The sequence below is a fragment of the Leptidea sinapis genome, chromosome 4, assembly GCF_905404315.1.
Source record: "Leptidea sinapis chromosome 4, ilLepSina1.1, whole genome shotgun sequence".
Taxonomy (NCBI): domain Eukaryota; kingdom Metazoa; phylum Arthropoda; class Insecta; order Lepidoptera; family Pieridae; genus Leptidea; species Leptidea sinapis.
In genome coordinates this window covers 2,080,529-2,101,195 of record NC_066268.1, presented here as the reverse complement: position 1 = coordinate 2,101,195, position 20,667 = coordinate 2,080,529, and the positions used below count along the sequence as shown (strand labels likewise).

Here is a 20,667-nt window from a genome sequence, read left to right as displayed (position 1 = left end):
ATTACATTACATTCATAACCTATTTATTAAACCTCGCAAGCTTTTTTTTTAATAATAATAACTACTATGCGATACGCAATTTTTGTCACCTGCCAAATTATGCTCTAAGAGCACTACGTAGAACTAAATTCAAATGAGAGTCCACTTAATAGGGCAAAGCCTTTTGTTTTTTTAATTTATTAATGGCTTTGGACACCAGTGTTTAAAGCCATGGACAAAGCCTAATTTGGTCTGTCCAGAACAATAATTAAATTCGCTGTACCTTTTCATACTTATTTATATTCTTTGCTTATATTGTATTTATGGAGAGTATATATAATATTGTAGTGTATTTGACGTTTGAGTATTTTTATTGCATCACTTTGCATAATAGTATATTGTAAGTAATTTAAATTATTTGTAAAACGATGAAGCTGTCTTGCCTTTTTTTCTCATTAAAGCTTAACCTTATAGAGAAAAATTCAATAAACTGTTGTATAAACAATGTATTTCCAAAAAAAAATAACGGGATGCACTCCGGGAGTGCCGGCAGGAATGCAAACTTGAACATTAACGTTGTGCTTTTTTCATTTTTAATAGTATTTGGAATGGTTACGGAATAATTTCACACGAATTGCTTTATTTAACAGTATAATACTGCTTGTGGCAACGACGTTTTTTTGTATAAAAATAAGGTTCAAGACGAGCAGGACGTTCAGCTGATGGTAATTGATACGCCCTGCCCATTACAATGCAGTACCGCTAAGCATTGTTGAAAAACCCAAAAACGTGGGACGGGTCGTTCCCTTCCCTAAAATATGGTCGAGGGAGGCAATGGCTGGCCCATGCGTCATGCACGTAAACGGGCGTTACTTCAGATTCTTAAAAGTTATTATATTTTTTTTATAATCGCTTATAAAATGCTCGCAAAATACCTTTACTTATTATTTGTGTGTCTGGATGATGCAGCAACTATATTCAAAAACTTTTGTAATTTACACTTACTTTTTTGACTTGCTCGTGTAAAAGGCATTGAAAATTTCTAAGACGATGAAAATGTAAATCTTGATTTAAAAGAGTGGCAATGAGTTTCTTGTCACTTCTTTATATAAACTCAACCCCTTACGAAGTAGCGGTAGCTTAACATTTTATACGGATTCCAAGAAAAGTGCTCAACCACGCTAGAGAAGTTTTCATTTCGAAAATATTTCCAAAAAAACATTGAATAAAGTATTGTATTATAATATTAAAAAAAACGAATGCCTTTTTTATAAAAAAATTAATAAAATATAATAAAAAATCTTGGTCAGGTTTTTGGGCTCCGAACCTACACTCCGTCTCGGGAGCCTGAGGCTTAAATCTAGCGCCTTAGACCGTGCGGTCAGACTGACTTGAGTGCAACATATGGGCTAAAAAATTTTTGAGAGGCGTTTCACTTCAAAAAATATCTTCAGTAGTAAAAATGTACTTATTTGTTTTGTTCATAAGAATCTAGTTTAAATAAAAGAGATACCTACGCTGGAAGGGCTTCTTCCCTAGAAGGCTTTTTATTTTCAGTAGATTTGCCAGTTGGTATATACATGTAGGTTTAATCAGGGAACTGGTTGCGGGTTCCTAGCGCTAGGAATACTGCGCATTTCGAGTTTTGTTTTTTTTTTTATGACGAGACGAACAGGACTTTCAGCTGATGGTAATTGATACACTCTGCCCATAACAATTCAGTGCCGCTAAGGATTCTAATGGGAAAAACCAAAAAATCTCAGCGACACAATTGCGCTCGTCTCCTTGAGACATAAGATGTTAAGTCTCATTTGCCTAGTAATTGCAATAACTATGGGGGCCTTCAGACCGAAACACAATAATGTTTACACATCACTGCTTCACGGCAGAAAAAGGCGCCGTTGTGGTACACCACAATCTAGCCGGCATCCTGTGCAAAATACTAAGGAGTCTACTACTGGTAAATGCCCTTAGTCTATAGCCTGTTACGACACCATTGGGTCTAGGACTTCCCTATTATTTTTATGCCCCGGGGAAGCACAGTGTGAACGTGTTTAGTATCATTGTATACCTCATATATTCGTGTATAGTTCGTACAAGGAATGACTCAGTATTAAATTGGGATGCAACGAACTACTAGGCATTCATTCATAAAATATATATAAATTCAATTATAATATTATTTCATTTTAAAATATACCATTCAAATTTCCACAACAACAATAATTAAAGTAACTATATATATTTCGAGAAATTTCGAGTTTTATTTAAAATTTCAAATATTTAATTTACTTAATGACTCAATTTATGTTCTAATAGTAACTCGGCAATGCGTTATTTTATCAAATAAATTATATACCCCGCGCCCGCTCATTCTTACATTAAATTTATTGTTATTGTTATATTATTTTAATTAACTATATTATTTCGTTGTGTTAATTACAATTAGTACAATTCGAACAATCGATAGTGTGGTACTATGTGTATACTATGACGACCTGTATAGCCGAGCGGTTAGCGATCCTACCTACTAAGCTCCCGGGTCCGAATCCCGGTAGGTGCAAACATTTATATGATGAATATAGATGTTTGTTTCCGAGTCATGGATGTTTAAATGTATTTATGTATGTTGATATGAATATATGTATGTTTAAGTAAGTATATTGTATTAAATATATCATTGTCTTGTAACCCATAACACAGGCTATATAATATGCTTAACTTGGGGCAAGATAATTTGTGTAAAAAGTGTGTCAATATTATATTATGAGGTAAGTTATAGTCTGTAGAATAAGAAAACATTTAAATAAATAAAAAATAAATAAACAATCGAAAAGAAATATCTTATGAAACCAATGAACTAAGCAAATAAAGTAGGTGTAGATATAATCATCACGCGAGTATATTTTATAGAAAATCATGTCAAATACTCACTTCAATACCGCACTCTTAAATTAAGGATTGGTCTCCGCTGCGCTCCAACTAGATGCCGCAGGCGTAGTCGCAAAGTGCGACAAGTAATACAACCCCCATGTGGGCGTACTCGAGTCAGTCTCGAACAATGTGTGACGTTGACGTGCCACATGTTCTGTTAAACTTTGCTAATACATAATCGAAACTAAAATGCCGTGTTGCGTAGTAAAAGTTTGTATATTATGATCAGTAAGTATTTTGTATTTTATTAATTTCAATTGTCACGTTGCTATTTGCGCGGTTGATAGAAATAACAACAACGTGGCAATTTTTAAAACTATATTTAAATTATATTTAATAAAGATTTTAAGAGGTCGAGGGTAAAGCCGAGGCCATAATTTGCTCGCAGAGTCTCGCAAATGCACATTAAAAGCCATTAAATAAGCCATTATTTCTCGTAAATAGTAAAGGAAAAAAAATGGTTATTGTGGGTTATCCCTAAGAGATAGACATATACGAACGGTTTAGCAAGCGTTTGCAATGTATGCGCAAAACATGTGTTCATTTACGACATCACATTAGAAAACTTTAAAATGATCAGTGTTCCTCTACTATCATCATTATCATTCAGCCGGAAGACATCCACTACTAGACAAATTACCTCCCCTAAAGATTGCCATGACGATCGGTCCTGCGCTGCCCTCATCCAACCTGTTACGGACCATCTTGTGGGGGGCCTACCAACACAACATCTTCTATCTATTAAAAACCGCATCAATATCAGTTACGTAGTTTTAAAGATCTACGCATACATAGGGACAGACAGCGAGGAGCGACTTTGTCGTGATCCACGAATGTAAAATATATTTAGATATTGAAATAGTGTATAATGAAAACCTAAATTTGAAGCTAAGTATAAATAAAACGTTTGTGGAAGGAATCTGGGGTAGGTTTCTTATCAGGAAATGTATATGCACAGCTGTTAAATGAAATTTGTAGTACGCTAAATATGACCAATATGCAATCAAAGAAGTGCCACTGAGATAGTGACAGAAGGTGAAGAAGCAAAAAGGCTTTCCATTTTAAACAGAGAAGTGGATAAAAATTGCTGTCCTGTGATAGAAGGAGTTGCAGATGGTTCTTGGGCAAAACGTTCATACAAAATTGTATATAGCTCAGCGCCCGGTGCTGTATTGTTGGACTGCAAGGGATAAAGTTACTGATACTGGTGTTGATAAGAATGTAATTAGGTCAGTTAGAGCCTGATAAGTGATATGTCTCCTCTGTATAAGTTAAATTTATAGTTAAAAAGCTGAAGTGCTTCAACACACTACAATTGATCAGAGTGATGAAGAAATTGTAGGCTTTAGAGATGCGCAAGCGTATTACTGCGTAAAATTTTGGCAAAGTCTGTAAGCTACAAAAAAAACCTCAATTATTGCGGAATTATTAAAATTATTGTTATACTCCCAAATCTGTACTACTGTACGGTACACAAATGCGTATGTTCGTAGAAAACTGGACTGGACAATGTCCAAAGCGGGCTATTCGAGGACAACCATAACTGTTTTTTTTAACTGTAAGGCAATCAGGAGTAATCCTGATTGCCTCATAATAATAATAATTTATTTATTTGGCAAAAAACATATTATTTGTATACAATGGTGTTAAAATATTATAATAATGAGCTCATATGCTTTGCTAGCACTATTCATAGCATACAATTGAGGATTTCATTGTGGATGTAAAATGCAATATAAATTTGAAGAAATCAATACGAAAGATGGAATAAAAAATCAAATTACTGATTTTTGTACACTTCACAAAAACATGTTAAAATTGAAATTAAATCACAAATATTTTTTATCATATTTCATCATCATCATCAGCCGGAAGACGTCCACTGCTGGACAAAGGCCTAATGTTTTATCATTTCATTTATGGAGCTCTAAGGAAATAATTTTATGAAACAATTGAAAAAGATGATCTATGCGAAACGTGGAAGATAAAACTAGAAAAAAATTCTACGAATGCCTGCTACTCGACATCAATACGACCATTTATTCCAAGAAATTTGCCTGTACGGGGAAGAGTAGAACTGACGATACAATATTTTTTTTTTAATGGAATAGGAGGACAAACGAGCGAAGCGGGTCACCTATTGTTAAGTGGTCACCGCCGCCGACAATCTCTTGCAACACCAGAGGATTCAGGAACCAGGAGCGTTGCCGGCCTTTAAGAAAGGTGTACGCGCTTTTTATGAAGGAACCCATGTCGTATCGTCCGGAAACACCGCACAAGGAAGTTCATTCCACAGCTTTGTAGTACGTGGAAGAAAGCTCCTTGAACACCGCGCTGTGGAGGACCGCCACACATCCAGATGGTGGGGATGATATCCTAACTTGTGGCGAGTCGTGCGAAGGTGGAATTCGGCGGCAGGAATCAGGTTAAACAGCTCTTCGGAACACTCCCCGTGATAAATGCGGTAGAAGACACACAATGAAGCGAGATCTCTACGCAACGCCAAGTGATCCAGCCGTTCACAGAACACTAGGTCCCCGACAATTCGAGCTGCTCTACGTTGCACGCGGTCAAATGGATCGAGCTGATACTGGGGTGCGCCAGACCAGAGATGACAGCAATACTCCATGTGTGGCTGGACCTGCGCTTTGTAGAGCGCTAGAATGTGGGCCAGCTTGAAGTATTGCCGTGCTCTATTAATGACGCCCAGTTTCTTCAAAGCCAATTTGGCTTTGCCCTCCAGATGGCCACGAAATTGGGAATCGCTCGAGATTTCGAGACCCAGTATTCCGATACTAGGCGAGGCTTTTAGGCAATGTATGTTGGAGGTGTCCAACATATCATTGATATGCAGAAGAAACAGCGTGGGAGATAGCACACAGCCTTGGGGCAATCCAGCATTCACGGGCTTCGGGTTCGAGCAATATCCGTCAACAACGACCTCTATGCTGCGCCCAGTGAGGAAGCTGGAGGTCCACTTGCACAAGCTCTCAGGAAGTCCAAATTATGGAAGTTTTGAGAGGAGCGCCTTGTGCCATACACGATCAAAGGCCTTCGCTATATCCAGGCTAACGGCCAGGCCTTCCCCCTTGCTTTCAACAGCCGCCGCCCATCTATGTGTTAGGTATACCAGAAAATCACCTGCCGACCGACCATGGCGAAAGCCGAATTGTCGGTCGTTGATCACCTGGTGACCTTCTAGGTATACCAAGAGCTGGCGGCTAATTATGCTCTCCATATTCGACAAGGGAGGACAACAGTAGTAGGGATTCGCCGGTTCTGGCTCCCCGGTTCTGGCTCACTTGCCTACGATGCCTACTAAAAAAAAAAAAGTTTGGTGTCAAACTGGGGGTTTTGATGTATTTCCGAGCGATTGCGCTGATCCGTTTTTCGATATCACTTATAGTTTCAAAGTTAGCTTTTTAAGTTAAACAGATCCATACTCATTACTAATCAGTGGTAATTAACCTAATGATTGGTGAGCGCCTCAATGTTAATTCTATGAATGTGATAGATGTAATTAGTAAATTACCTCTCACATTCGATTCGATTAAAACGACAGTTTTGTGCTGTGTGTCTTATTTATGTTAAAAGATTATAAAAATAAAGTATATAATAAAACATCGTTCCAGATTGTATCATTTTCAAAATATTTTATGAAATCATTCAAAATCTTCAAATAAATTCTTTACTCTTGTAGTATTGTAGATATACATTCTGCAATTGCTTTGTAAAAACCTCGGCTGGAATCCCTAAGCTGGACGATCATATGAATCGAAGTATTGTCATGGGACAATACTTTAGTTTAAGATTTTTTCCGTCAAACATATTATAGAGATCAGGCAGTTATATCTTGAAAGTAATTAACATGGTTGAGATTTTATAAAGGTTGCTATATATCATCAAAGCATCGAGTGATTTAGATAAAATTTGTGTCACTGACATCATTCAAAAATTTTATAAAATTATTTGCGAAAACTGATTACCCACACCCACACACAATGCAACTTCAACTTTAAAAATGGTTTCAAATAATATAATGAGACGATTTATTGTTAAACAACCATTTATTGATTATATTTAAATATAATAATTTATAAGTTAACCAATATTTAGTACCTACATCGTACCTTACTCCACAAGTTATGTATCTAATCTATTCTTTTCAAAAAAATTAATTCAACCTTAAAACTTATATAATATTTATTTTATTTTATGATGACTCCAAGCTAATGTATCAATATAATTTGCTTAGATATACCGTTTGGTATGACAAACTATATTTATTTATTCGTTGAGTGAAAATATTATGCTTAATGACTTAAATCTATGCATTGAACAATATTCATTCTTATTTTCAAATAGGCATATCTTATAATTTTCCATTTTCATATACTTACTTAGTAACACTTTTATTAAATTTGAATGTGAATTGTCCAACAATAACTAATACATGCGTTTACATCTAAGTACTAGGAATTCATTAAATATGTTAACTTTGTTTTCATCTTTATAATTATGGTACCGCACTTCTTTTAATTGACTTTTGGATAGCAAACAATTTTTTCTGTAATCAGAGGTTTAGAAACGCAAATGTAAATCAAGTTTTATATCCGTGTAAATTTTTTATAAATCAGTGTACAATAATTTTAATCTATTTCGAAACTTATTTAACTAGTGAAAGTTTGTTTGAACTTTGTTTGAATTTTAAATTTCTATCAATATTTTGTAATTTCTGTGTGTGCGCGTGTGAGGGGCCCATATTGGCACACCTAAAGTTCTTTACCCGAAATTGTTCTTCCTAACTACTGAATATCTCTATCAAAAATGGTATGATATCTATTTGAGGAATCTCTTCGATATGAGCATCGCCGGTAGCACTACATTACTCGTATTTAATGAATTCCTAGTACTTAGATGTAAACGCATGTATTAGTTATTGTTGGACAATTCACATTCAAATTTAATAAAAGTGTTACTAAGTAAGTATATGAAAATGGAAAATTATAAGATATGCCTTTTTTTAAAAATAAGAATGAATATTGTTCAATGCATAGATTTAAGTCATTAAGCATAATATTTTCACTCAACGAATAAATAAATATAGTTTGTCATACCAAACTGTATATCTAAGCAAATTATATTGATACCTTAGCTTGGAGTCATCATAAAATAAAATAAATATTATATAAGTTTTAAGGTTGAATTAATTTTTTTGAAAAGAATAGATTAGATACATAACTAACTAACTACTAATAATGTGGAGTAAGTTACGATGTAGGTACTATATATTGGTTTACTTATAAATTATTATATTTAAATATAATCAATAAATGGTTGTTTAACAATAAATCGTCTCATTATATTATTTGAAACCTTTTTTGTAGTAGAAGTTGCATTGTGTGTGGGTGTGGATAATCAGTTTTCGCAAATAATTTTATAAAATTTTTGAATGATGTCAGTGACACAAATTTTATCTAAATCACTTGATGCTTTGATGATATATAGCAACCTTTATAAAATCTCAACCATGTTAATTACTTTCAAGATATAACTGCCTGATCTCTATAATATGTTTGACGGAAAAAATCTTAAACTAATCCTAATAATAATTAATGATCTGATGAGGAAGTCTGATGGTCGGATTGTTGATATATTCACGAAAGGAAGTAATCACAGAAACCAAAGTTTATTTTATTTATCTCAAAATTTGTTACATCAAGATAATGACACAGAGCTATATCACTTAACTCAAGTTACATATTTCAAAAACCAAAGTTCGTTTTGAATAAGCTCTTATAGAATAAAATTGATAAAAATCACAATATTTCCATAGATTACCGCAGTTATGTTTATGTTTGGTCGTTTGTAAGGCTGTGTATTATTTTTGGTTAAACTTACTACTATATTGCCTTATAATTTTGAATTAATATAAGTACATAAAATGATGTTTTGTTTTATTGTAAGTTGTAACCCAATAACTTTTAAATACATGAATAAAATACATGAACCACATAAATATTCAATCCTTCAACTGACAAGACCTTATTCTAATCTAATATGAATACAATCGAGATACAGAATTATTTGAAGAAATTTGATCTCAGTATTCAAAATAATATGTACGCAGCAAACCGATAGTCGATATACGTTGTTACGCCCTGTTATATTGTCAGCAATATATAAAATGCGTTCAAGGGATTCATTGAGAGAAAAGTTTAGTTAAATTAATATTATGACAGTACACTGCCAGTACATATACGAGAACCTCCTATACGCTCATGAACCTATTAGCCAATTTAAAAAGAACAGTGATGTACATAATTCCATCTACTAGGCTCCGTAAAATTAAATATCTTAATATTTTAAAGTGGATTGTGTTATATTTTATAATGAACTCCCAAATGATAGTAAAATCTTACCTATTAAAAAATTTAAATGTATCGTAAAAAATAAATTAACATCCAAGGCCTATTATAATGTGAAAGATTATTTGAATGATAAAGATAATTGGAATTAATTTTCTAAATTTTGTTAATGAATATTGTTGTATGCTATTGTAACTTTTGTACTTCAACCTGACTTGCACTAAATAACTTAAAAAGTTTTACAGTGAATAAAGATTTTTTTCACTTGACTTGATATAGATAGTGAAAATAAGCCAGGCTCTCACTGGGTTGTTACAATACACATTGATGAGCATGATATGGGACAATACTTCGATTCATATGATCGTCCAGCTTAGGGATTCCAGCCGAGGTTTTTACAAAGCAATTGCAGAATGTATATCTACAATACTACAAGAGTAAAGAATTTATTTGAAGATTTTGAATGATTTCATAAAATATTTTGAAAATGATACAATCTGGAACGATGTTTTATTATATACTTTATTTTTATAATCTTTTAACATAAATAAGACACACAGCATAAAACTGTCGTTTTAATCGTAGTAACGAATGTGAGAGGTAATTTACTAATTACATCTATCACATTCATAGAATTAACATTGAGGCGCTCACCAATCATTAGGTTAATTACCACTGATTAGTAATTAGTATGGATCTGTTTAACTTAAAAAGCTAACTTTGAAACTATAAGTGATATCGAAAAATACATCAAAACCCCCAGTTTGACACCAAACTATTTTTTTTTTTAGTATGCATCGTAGGCAAGTGAGCCAGAACCGGGGAGGCAGAACCGGCGAATCCCCACTACTGTGAGCCAGAACCGGCGAATCCCTACTACTGACAACTCTTGCAATATCATACAAAATAGGCAACATTCACCAAACTGTCAGCTCATAAATATTGTTCACCGGAATGTACAAGGTATCTCAAGTAAGGAATTAGAAATTGAACTGTTTTTGAGCTGCTGTAATATAGATATATTGTATTACAGAACATTGGCGTAAAAGTCATCAGCTCCAGTTTAGTTTTAGAGAACATAAAGTAGTCAGTTCGTTTTGTATAAGTAGGGCAATACATGGAGGTTCCCTAATTATTATTAATAATAGATTAAAATGTAAAAATAGAAAAGATATTCTTAATCTCTAGAACAACTAATTGAGATAGCTTGTATAGAACTAGAGCAATTTATTATTGTAAGTGTATACCGCCCCCCCCCCCTGCATCATATGAACAATTCCAACATAGAATGGAGGAGGTACTATCAAAATTTAGCAAAACCAGCAAGTTAATTATAGTGTGTGGAGATTTTAATATAATTTTGCTTGAACCTTCGGCCAATTGTACTAGCCATAAAAATTTATTTCAAAGTTTTAATTTGTTCAATGTATTTTAGGAACCTACTAGAATCACTTCTACAACAGCAACCTGTTTAGATCATATTTTTACTAATGTTACTATTACTAGTAAACTCATAATTAATTATCTTCAGTCCGACCATAGTGGGCAACTTATAAAAGTAAATACAAGATTGGACAATGTCAGACCAAAAAAGGTAACGATTATATTAGTTACGGGTAGCCGTCTTGAGAGGTTTAGAAATAATTTGGTAAATACGATACCATTTTTACACTGTAGTGAAACTGCTAATTTTCACTATAACTTAGTCTTCAATTCCTTCTGTGAGGAATTTGACAGGATTTTTACTCCAGTAATGGTAACAGTAAACAACAAACATTATTTTAATGATTGGACAACAATGGGTACCCACAAAAGTCGTAAACGCTTAAATGACCTTTATTATGAGAAACATTACAATAATAGTGAAGAATTTAAAATATATGTAAAAAATACTCTAAGCTCTTTAAAGTAGTTTGTCATGAAGCGAAAACACGTTTCATTGCAGATAAAATTAAAAGCAGTAATAATAAAGTATAAGCGACTTGGAGTGTAATTAACAATGAAACTGGTAGATCGAATTGCCGTAACATCTCCATCTGTTTAAATGTGAATAATCGCGTTATTAATTCGGAAATAGAAATTACAAATGAATTTGATAAATACTTCTCCGAAATCCCGATTATCACGACCAAAGACCTTAACTCTTCACTAAAAGCAGCACATGATATGCTTAAATTACACGTACCAGTATCTTCCACTGAATTGAAATTTAAGTATGTTACAGGTAGCGATATAATAAAAATCTTCAAATTAATTAACCCAAAAAATACAAAAGACCTATGGGTCCATTCGACTAATATTGTAAAATACATACTTGACATTATAGCACCTGAATTAGCAATAATATTTAATGAATGCATAGATGAGGGTGTGTTCCCTGACCTCATGAAATACAGCAAAGTTACACCTTTGTTTAAATCGGGCAGTTCTTTTGACCCTGCTAATTTCAGACCTATTTCAGTGCTGCCTGTTTTTAGTAGAATTTTTGAAAAACTTTTGCTTCAACAGCTAGAAATGCATTTTTGAAAATTAATGAATAAAAATAAATTTGGTTTCACTAGGGGCTTATCAACAATTAATGCGGGTACTAGACTCATTGAGCACATCTTTGACGGCTGGGAAGAGTCACAGGGTGCATTGGGCATTTTTTGTGATTTGTCCAAAGCATTTGACTGCGTTCACCATGAAACTTTACTCCTAAAACTTTATTGTTTCTTATATATATTAACGATCTACCGTTTGTGGTGGATGATAGCCATGAGATTGTATTGTTTGCTGATGATACTTCACTTATTTCTAAAGTGAAGCGACGTGCAGATATTGATGACGAGGTAAACAATGCACTCTCAAAGATAGTGCGTTGGTTTGAGACGAATAATCTACACTTGAACAGTAAAAAAACAAAGTGTTTACGGTTAATTACGCCAAACGCAGCGGAGGTACAAACCAACGTACTTATTAGTGACCAGAGATTGGAACTTGTGGATACTACGGTCTTTTTGGATATCACGTTAGATAAAAAGCTTCAGTGGGGTCCACATATTGCCCATCTAGCAGATAGACTCAGCTCTGTGGCATATGCCGTTAGAAAGATTAGAGAGTACACGAATGTTACGACCACTAGATTAATGTACTTCAGTTATTTTCACAGCATCATAACGTACGGTATTTTACTATGGGGTCATGCTGCTGATATAGATATAGTGTTTGCTCTGAAAAAAGAGCTGTTCGTGCTATATATCAGCTTGGTTATAGACAGTCTCTCAAAGAAAAATTTAAGGAAATAAATGTTATGACTGTTCATTGTCAGTACATTTATGAAAATTCAAGATACGTTCACAAAAATCGTCACCTTTTTGCTCTTAAGAGTGATTTCACATTATTATAACACTAGAAATAAGGGATTGCTTGTAACTAATTCTAATAGGCATCATCAGATACACAATAGCTTTAAGGGTAACTGTATACACTTCTATAATAAAGTCCCACCCACTGTTATCTATATATTATCTATAAATTTTAAATGTTTTATTAAACAATGGATCCGTCGTAAATCCTACTACTCCACAGCTGAATATCTAAGTGATCGGACAGTCTGGGACTAGATTGAGATTGTGATTATTTTATAGCGATAGAAATGACTGTACAATATTATATATTTTTCAATTTTCTATTCATTATATATTTTTTATATAATTTAATTATATATTTTTATTGAAAAGAGCGCAATAAAAGAATGCTGGGAGAGTTTCTTGCGCCGCTTCTTCTCTCTCAGAGCGCCATTTGTTTCCAAAGCGGTAGTAGTATCTAGTATATTAGAAATGACATCTAAAAGAATTCTAAATGAATCAATTTTAAGAAAATAAATGCCTGCCTTCATAATTTTGGAGAGCAGGGTAATAGCAATAGGCCTGTAGTTTGCCGGATCCGAACGGTATCCTTTTTTTGAATCGGATGGACAAGGGCTGACTAATTTATTAAAAATAACTATATTATGTTTTGTATATAATAATAAGCACCTCCTCCTATTACATATTTTATTTTAGTATGTTTACAGTACCTTTATATCGAAATAAATATATACATTATCGGTTCATGAGTTGAACAATCACAGTCTACCTACTCAAAATCTCTACTCCACGTCGCTGATGGAAGCAGATGTGATTGATCAATTCAAGTTCAGTTTCGCCCAGCTCCGTGTCAGTGGAAACGAGCCCTTATACTTGTGGTTGCGTGTAGATATAATTTATACATGCTTGTGTATCTGTAGGTAACTTATATTGATTGATTCTGTATAAATTCATATAATCATCAGTCACACACTTCATACAATACATCTCACATTCACGAAAATTATCCATAAATAAATTCTACTAAATTGACAAGCAAACCCATAGTATCTGGGCGATGCTTTATATATTACGTGCATAACTCATAAGTGATACTCCGGACTGGCCAACCAACGCCCCTCACCTCCAGCCGTCCCCCGAAGAGTGCGATAGGGACAAATGCAGCTCAGATCAATTTTACCTACAAAATTTTTACTAAATAGAGGTTTCGTATTCCCCTAGAATATTGAACCTACAAAAATAATTTCTGATACAATATTTTCAGGAACGAAGAACGAGTCTATGTCCCTACGTTTTCCTTTTTTCTTACTTTCAAATTTGTTACGTATTCGTCTGAACAGGGCGGTATAAAAATGGCATTTTCTACGATATTTGAAGAGACACATTTTCTTATGTCCTAGCTTTAGTGTATGACATAGCTTTAGCATATCTAGATTTTGTGACAAAAAACTCCGAATGATACATAAAATGACTCCTCTCTATATAAGCATTATCCAAGGAGAAAAAGGGGAATACGTTTGTATGGAATAACGCTGCTAGCGTCCTCTCTTAAACTAAGCTGGGAACGGCGCCTCTATCGTCACGCTTTTTTGTTTCATCGGGTTTCAAAAAACAACGATTCTAAAGAACTTCTTTACTTACACTTCAAAAATTGATGCAACAATAATTAAATACGTGATGTTTTTATTAAATTCTAGAAATGGGAAATGTCTATTCACTTGCAACATTATTTGGCTGTCTGTTTGCGTGTTGGCGAATGTAAGTACGTGACGCTCACACATTAATTATAATATTATTTCTATATTGACAGGAAGTGTGAATGAAACTATCGTCCTGAGCCAATATCCTTGGCGTTATTATTCTATGCCTGCGTGTATATTATTATGTCCTATTTTTCTTTCTATATTGTTATAAGCAAGAATTACCCTACAATTAAATCAGAACTCACATGAAACAGAAACACCGCCGTTATTAACCTAAGTAAAATTAGGTAAGTAAATTACTTATATAGGTAAGTAAAGATATAACTGTTAATTAATATGGTGTAATATAGTATACCAACAATTTACTTGTAGTCTAAATAAAACTATTCACTTTAGTTTTTGACTATGAAAAACAGCATAGTACTACTAAGACTACATACCTACCTAGGTAATATTAATACGTTTGGGCTTTGACAAGATTAGGATGTGGGTATAATAGAAGGTATCCTATCTATAAATAAACAATAATTGCCTACCAGCTACATAATACATTGTAGTTTTATGTATAAAAACTGTATAAAAAACAGACAATGGTTTTTATATTATTTACATATTATTATAATCTGTACTTTCCCCGGGGCGTAAAAAGAATAGGGGAGTCCCAGGGCCATGGGTGTCATAAGAGGCGACTAAGGGCTTTTTAGAAGAGGGAGAGTCACGCTGCCGTCTTATAACGTCAGCACAATCGGGCCAGACTCGTCCGGGTTAATTACCACACTCGCACAGAATAAAGGCGTGAAGTAGCGGCCTAGTGCCGCTATGTTTCGCATAGGTTAGTGTCGAGGACCGGTGGCCATCCCTTACCCCCCCCCCCCCCCCCTCCCCAACAAAATATGAGAGCGGTCCATAAAGAGATATTACCCCAGGACGGTACCGGCTCTCCCCGAGCCGGAGAATCCCTCCCCGAGCACTCTCGCTCGGGCTGCCCTTCGTATTCTCGGGTGGGCATAGAACCGCGCATGACCGAGGACAAACGAGGCAGAAACACCTCGGCACCCCGCTCCACGCTCAACGTGGACTTTTGCAATATCAGGGGAATTCACTCCAATTTAAACGCCATCCACCACCACCTTGAGACGGCGCAGCCGGCCTTGTGTTTCCTTATGGAGACGCAGATATCTCGACCTAGCGATACGTCATATTTAACGTACCCCGGGTACAAAATTGAGCACAATTTTTTGCCTCATGCCGGGGTGTGTGTGTACGTTAGGGAGGATATCTGCTGTCGCCGTCTCGGCAATTTTAAGGGTAGGGATCTGTCTACTCTCTGGCTCCGCGTAGATTTAGAGGACCGCGTCCGTATCTATGCGTGTGTCTACAGCTCCCATAGTGGTAACGCATAAACCGATCATCTCATGGGCTGCGTTCAAGCGGCAATTGACGACGTGCTTGCACAGATCCCCTCCGCTGAAATCGTAGTCTTGGGTGATTTCAACGGCACAATGCCGAATGGCTTGGATCACGTACCACAGACTACGCAGGGCGATCTGTGCATAATTTTGCATTGGCGTATGGTCTGTCCCAATTGGTTGAGTCGCCAACGCGGCTCCCGGATGTGGATAGCCACATGCCGTCCTTATTAGATCTTCTGCTGACTACACATCCCGATGGTTACCAGGTCTTTGTCGACGCCCCTCTCGGAACGTCCGACCATTGCCTGGTCAGGAGTGTAGTGCCTATCCGATGCCAACGTCGCAGACCACCAGCGACCCGCCGCGTTTGGCACTACAAGTCAGCAGATTGGGATAGGATGCGTTCCTTTTTTGCATCCTACTCTTGGGGCAAGGTTTGTTTCCCTTCGGATGATCCTAGTGCCTCCGCCGTTGCAGTTGCCGATGTGATACTGCAGGGCATGGATATTTTTATACCAAGCTCTGTAGTACCGATCGGTGGCAGATCACAGCCCTGGTTCGATGCGTCAGTTAAAGCAGCATCTAACTGCAAAAAACAGGCGTATCGAACTTGGGTTGCGCCGCTGGGCACAAAGGATCCGAACTGCAAAGTTCTTAAGAGGAAATATAACCGTGCCCCCAGATTTTTTAAGCGGCAAATCGCCCGTGCGAAGTCTAAGCACGTCGTCAAAATCGGCGAACAGCTTTCCAGTTACCCGACCGGAACATGCAAGTTCTGATCGTTGTCGAAAGCTGCTCTTGGTAACTTCAACCAGTCGTCCATGCCGCCGTTGCACATGAGGAATGACACCCTGGCCCATACGGCAAAAGAGAAAGCCGAGCTCCTGTGCGCTCCTTTCGCCTCCAACTCGACTCTGGACGACAACGGAAATACACTGCCGACCATCCCGCGGTGTCAGAGCTCTATGGCTGAAGTACAGTTCAGACAGAAAACTGTTAGGCGAGCTCTGTTTTCGTTGGACGACAGGAAGTCGAGCGGGCCGGATGGCATTTCTCCAATCGTGCTTAGAACGTGTGCCCCTGGGTTGACGCCGGTGCTAACGCGTTTATTCCGGCACTCTTATTCCAAAGGCGTAGTCCCTGACTCATGGAAGTCAGCCCTTGTCCATCCGATCCAAAAAAAAGGAGACAGTTCGGATCCGGCGAACTACAGGCCTATTGCTATCACCTCCCTGCTCTCTAAAATCATGGAGAGCATAATTAGCCGCCAGCTATTAGTATACCTAGAGGGTCACCAGTTGATCAACGACCGACAGTACCGCTTTCGCCATGGACGGTCGGCAGGTGACCTTCTGGTATACCTAACACATAAATGGGCGGCGGCTATTGAAAGCAAGGGGGAAGGCCTGGCAGTTAGCCTGGATATAGCGAAGGCCTTTGATCGTGTATGGCACAAGGCGCTCCTCTCAAAACTTCCATCATTTGGGCTTCCCGAGAGCTTGTGCAAGTGGACCTCCAGCTTCTCACTGGGCGTAGCATACAGGTCGTTATCGACAGATATTGCTCGAACCCGAAGCCTGTGAATGCTGGAGTGCCCCAAGGCTCTGTGCTGTCTCCTACGCTGTTCTTTCTGCATATCAATGACAGCACTGGAAATCGTCGACCAGTGCCGGGAGAAACTTGTATCTTCTATCGAGTCCTCTCTCGAGAAGGTCGCGGAATGGGGTAAATTGAACCTTGTCAGAGCAGTATTGCTGTCATCTCTGGTCTGGCGCACCCCAGTATCTGCTCGATCCATTTGACCGCGTGCAACGTAGAGCAGCTCGAATTGTCGGGGACTCAGTGCTCTGTGAACGGCTGGATCTCTTGGCGTTGACGTCTTGACGTCGCTTCATTGTGTGTCTTCTACCGCATTTATCACGGGGAGTGTTCTGAAGAGCTGTTAAACCACGACACGCCACAAGTTAGGATTTCATCCCCACCATCTGGATGTGTGGCGGTCCTCCACAGTGCGGTTTTCAAGGAGCTTTCTCCCTCGTACTACAAAGCTATGGAATGAGCTTCCTTGTGCGGTGTTTCCGGGACAATACGACATGGGTACCTTCAAAAAAAGCGCGTACACCTTCCTTAAAGGCCGGCAACGCTCTTGTGATTCCTCTGGTGTTGCAATAGAATGTGGGCGGCGATGATCACTTAACATCAGGTGACCCGTACGCCCGTTTATCCTCCTATTCCATAAAAAAAGAATCAGAATTCATAGTATCAAGAACCCTGTGTTATTCAAATTCAAATATTTTTATTCAAAATAGGATTTAAAATCACTTATTGAACGTCAAAAACTACCACCCATTCAAAAGAGACTGCCTCAGACCTGAGAGGCGCAAGAAACTCAGCGGGCTTTTTTTTTAATATAAAATATGGATTACAATGTAATATCGTACAATAAACATTTATAATTAAAGAGCCTGAGGGTGTTCGCTTTATTCCCAGTCCGTGGTGTCATTAAGAAAATCGTTTATGCTATAATAACCTTTCCCACACATACGTTTTTTAACAATTCTTTTAAATTTCGTAACACATTTGTTTTGTACATTTTCTGGGATCATATTGTACAAGCATATACATCGCCCAACAAAAGACTTACTAACTCGACGCAACCGAGTAGTAGGCATAACAAGTTTATGTTTGTTCCTCGTGTTAACATTATGAATGTCACAGTTTCTAGAAAATTCTTCAATGTGCTTATGAACATACAGAGCATTATCAAAAATGTATTGAGAAGCAACAGTCAAAATGTTTATTTCTTTAAATTTTTCTCTTAATGATTCTTTAGGACCTAGGTTATAAATCGCGCGAATCTAGCGCGCTCTTCTGCAGCACAAAGATAGTATTAATATCGGCCGCACTGCCCCATAACAATGTACCATAGGACATAATACTATGAAAATAACTAAAGTAGGTATACTAATCTCGCCGTATCTATGTCAGTTAACCATCTGATTTGCTTAACCGCATATGCTGCAGAACTAAGCCTATTCGCCAATCCTTCAATATGGGGGCCCCACTGCAATTTGGAATCAAGAGTAATCCTCCATTTAATAAAATATTCGCATCTACATTTTTGACATTTGGCGCGGTGAATTTAATATATTTGGTTTTATGACTATTTAACAAAAAGTTATTGGCGCTAAACCAGTAATAAGAATATAAGAATAACCAGTAATACTATAATATCATTGTGTTAATGTGATATAGGTAAGTACATACGCATATATCATTGTTCAATACTTATTATTTTGTTTACAAACAGAAGTCCTTGCCGATGCGTGGTAGGTACTATCCAATTCCAGAAATATTGCGAAATCGCCGTATGTCGCTTAAAGTGCGAGAGAAATAGCGTTATTTTTAACGAAAGAGATAGTGTAAGAAGAACCTAGAACTTTCTACTCATCGCTAGATGGCGCTTATTAATCTTATATAAAGCGAATCCAATCGCGGGAAACACAAGTAATTTGAACAAAGCGTTCGAAGTGCAAAGTTCTTGGAGTAAATACTCAGTGATATAATAGTGTCTAGTCGCGAATTTTTGTTATATTGTAAAACGTGTAAAATGTCTTTGCTTCCATATGTTTTGGATGACTGGCCTTACGGGCCAAGCCGTTTGCTGGATCAGGACTTTGGATTGGCTTTAACACCAGACGATATTCTAACTGTTGCGGCACCCTTGGTTTCTAGAGATTACTTCAGACCTTGGAGACAGCTAGCTGCTGCAGCTCGCGACATCGGCTCCAGCATCAAATCCGATAAAGACAAATTTCAGCTCAACTTGGACGTGCAGCATTTCGCCCCTGAAGAAATTACAGTTAAAACGGCTGATGGCTTCATCATTGTGGAAGGGAAACATGAAGAGAAGAAGGATGAGCACGGATATATCTCCAGACAGTTTGTTCGGAGGTACGCTCTGCCCAAAGAATGTAATATGGAGGCTGTGGAGTCCAGATTGTCTTCGGATGGCGTATTGACCGTCACTGCACCGAAACAAACATCAGCATTGAAAAACGAAAAAAGTATTCCAATTCAACAAACTGGTCCTGTAAGAAAGGAAATTAAAAATACTGCGGAGAAGAAGAAAGGCAAGAAGGAACGAAAATAAATTTCGTGTGTGGGGATTTAAAATTTTCTCTTTATAATTTTTATAAGTTCCGTTGCAATATAAGACTGCTAAAGTTTATTAATTTCTTAAGACTGCTATAATGTTAATTAATTTGATTCTCGAAATATATAATTTTGTGAAGTAATTCATTGTTTTTTTTAAGTTGTCCTTTATTTACAACAGAAAACTTATAAAGCTTTTATTAGGTACTAGCTGACCCGACAGACAGTTGTTCTGTATATAAAATTAACTTTATTTTTTACCTCCTGAGAAAGTTAGAAAGACAATTTAGTAAGTTATTCATTTTAAACTTTTCTTTCAATTTGATTTCTGAACGACGGGGGAAAAGCAAAATTGTTGTTTTTATTTAATTTCGAGCATTTCATATTTATTCACCTTTTAAACCTTCTCTGGACTTCCACGAATAATTCAAGACTAAAATTAGCCAAATCGGTCCAGCCGTTCTCGAGTTTTAGCGAGACTAACGAACAGCAATTTATTTATATATATAGATTATTAGACGTATTACCGTAGGTCCAGGGCTTCATAGAACTATATTTTTATCTGTATTATATACAAAGTAGAATATATTCACATTAAGCTCTTGTAGGTTGTAAAAGGTTTTAATAATTACAGCTGTTTAAGTAGCTTCGAATATAACGCTGTAATATGACAGTATAACAGCCTAAACACTGTGGGCGCCTCGCACCAATTGGTCCGGCGTCGTACTCGCTACGGTCTGGACAGTAATAATAATAATTTTGTGCG

General features: G+C 36.6%; 1 protein-coding gene across 1 annotated transcript; it reads left to right on the top strand.

Annotated features, from left to right (window-relative positions):
* The first annotated feature begins 19,266 nt into the window (after nt 1-19,266).
* On the top strand, nt 19,267-20,044 carry LOC126980090 (protein lethal(2)essential for life-like). The gene has a single exon (XM_050829705.1). The coding sequence runs from the start codon at nt 19,357-19,359 to the stop codon at nt 19,897-19,899; it is 543 nt and encodes a 180-aa protein (XP_050685662.1). The 5' UTR covers nt 19,267-19,356; the 3' UTR covers nt 19,900-20,044.
* Nucleotides 20,045-20,667: the final 623 nt, after the last annotated feature.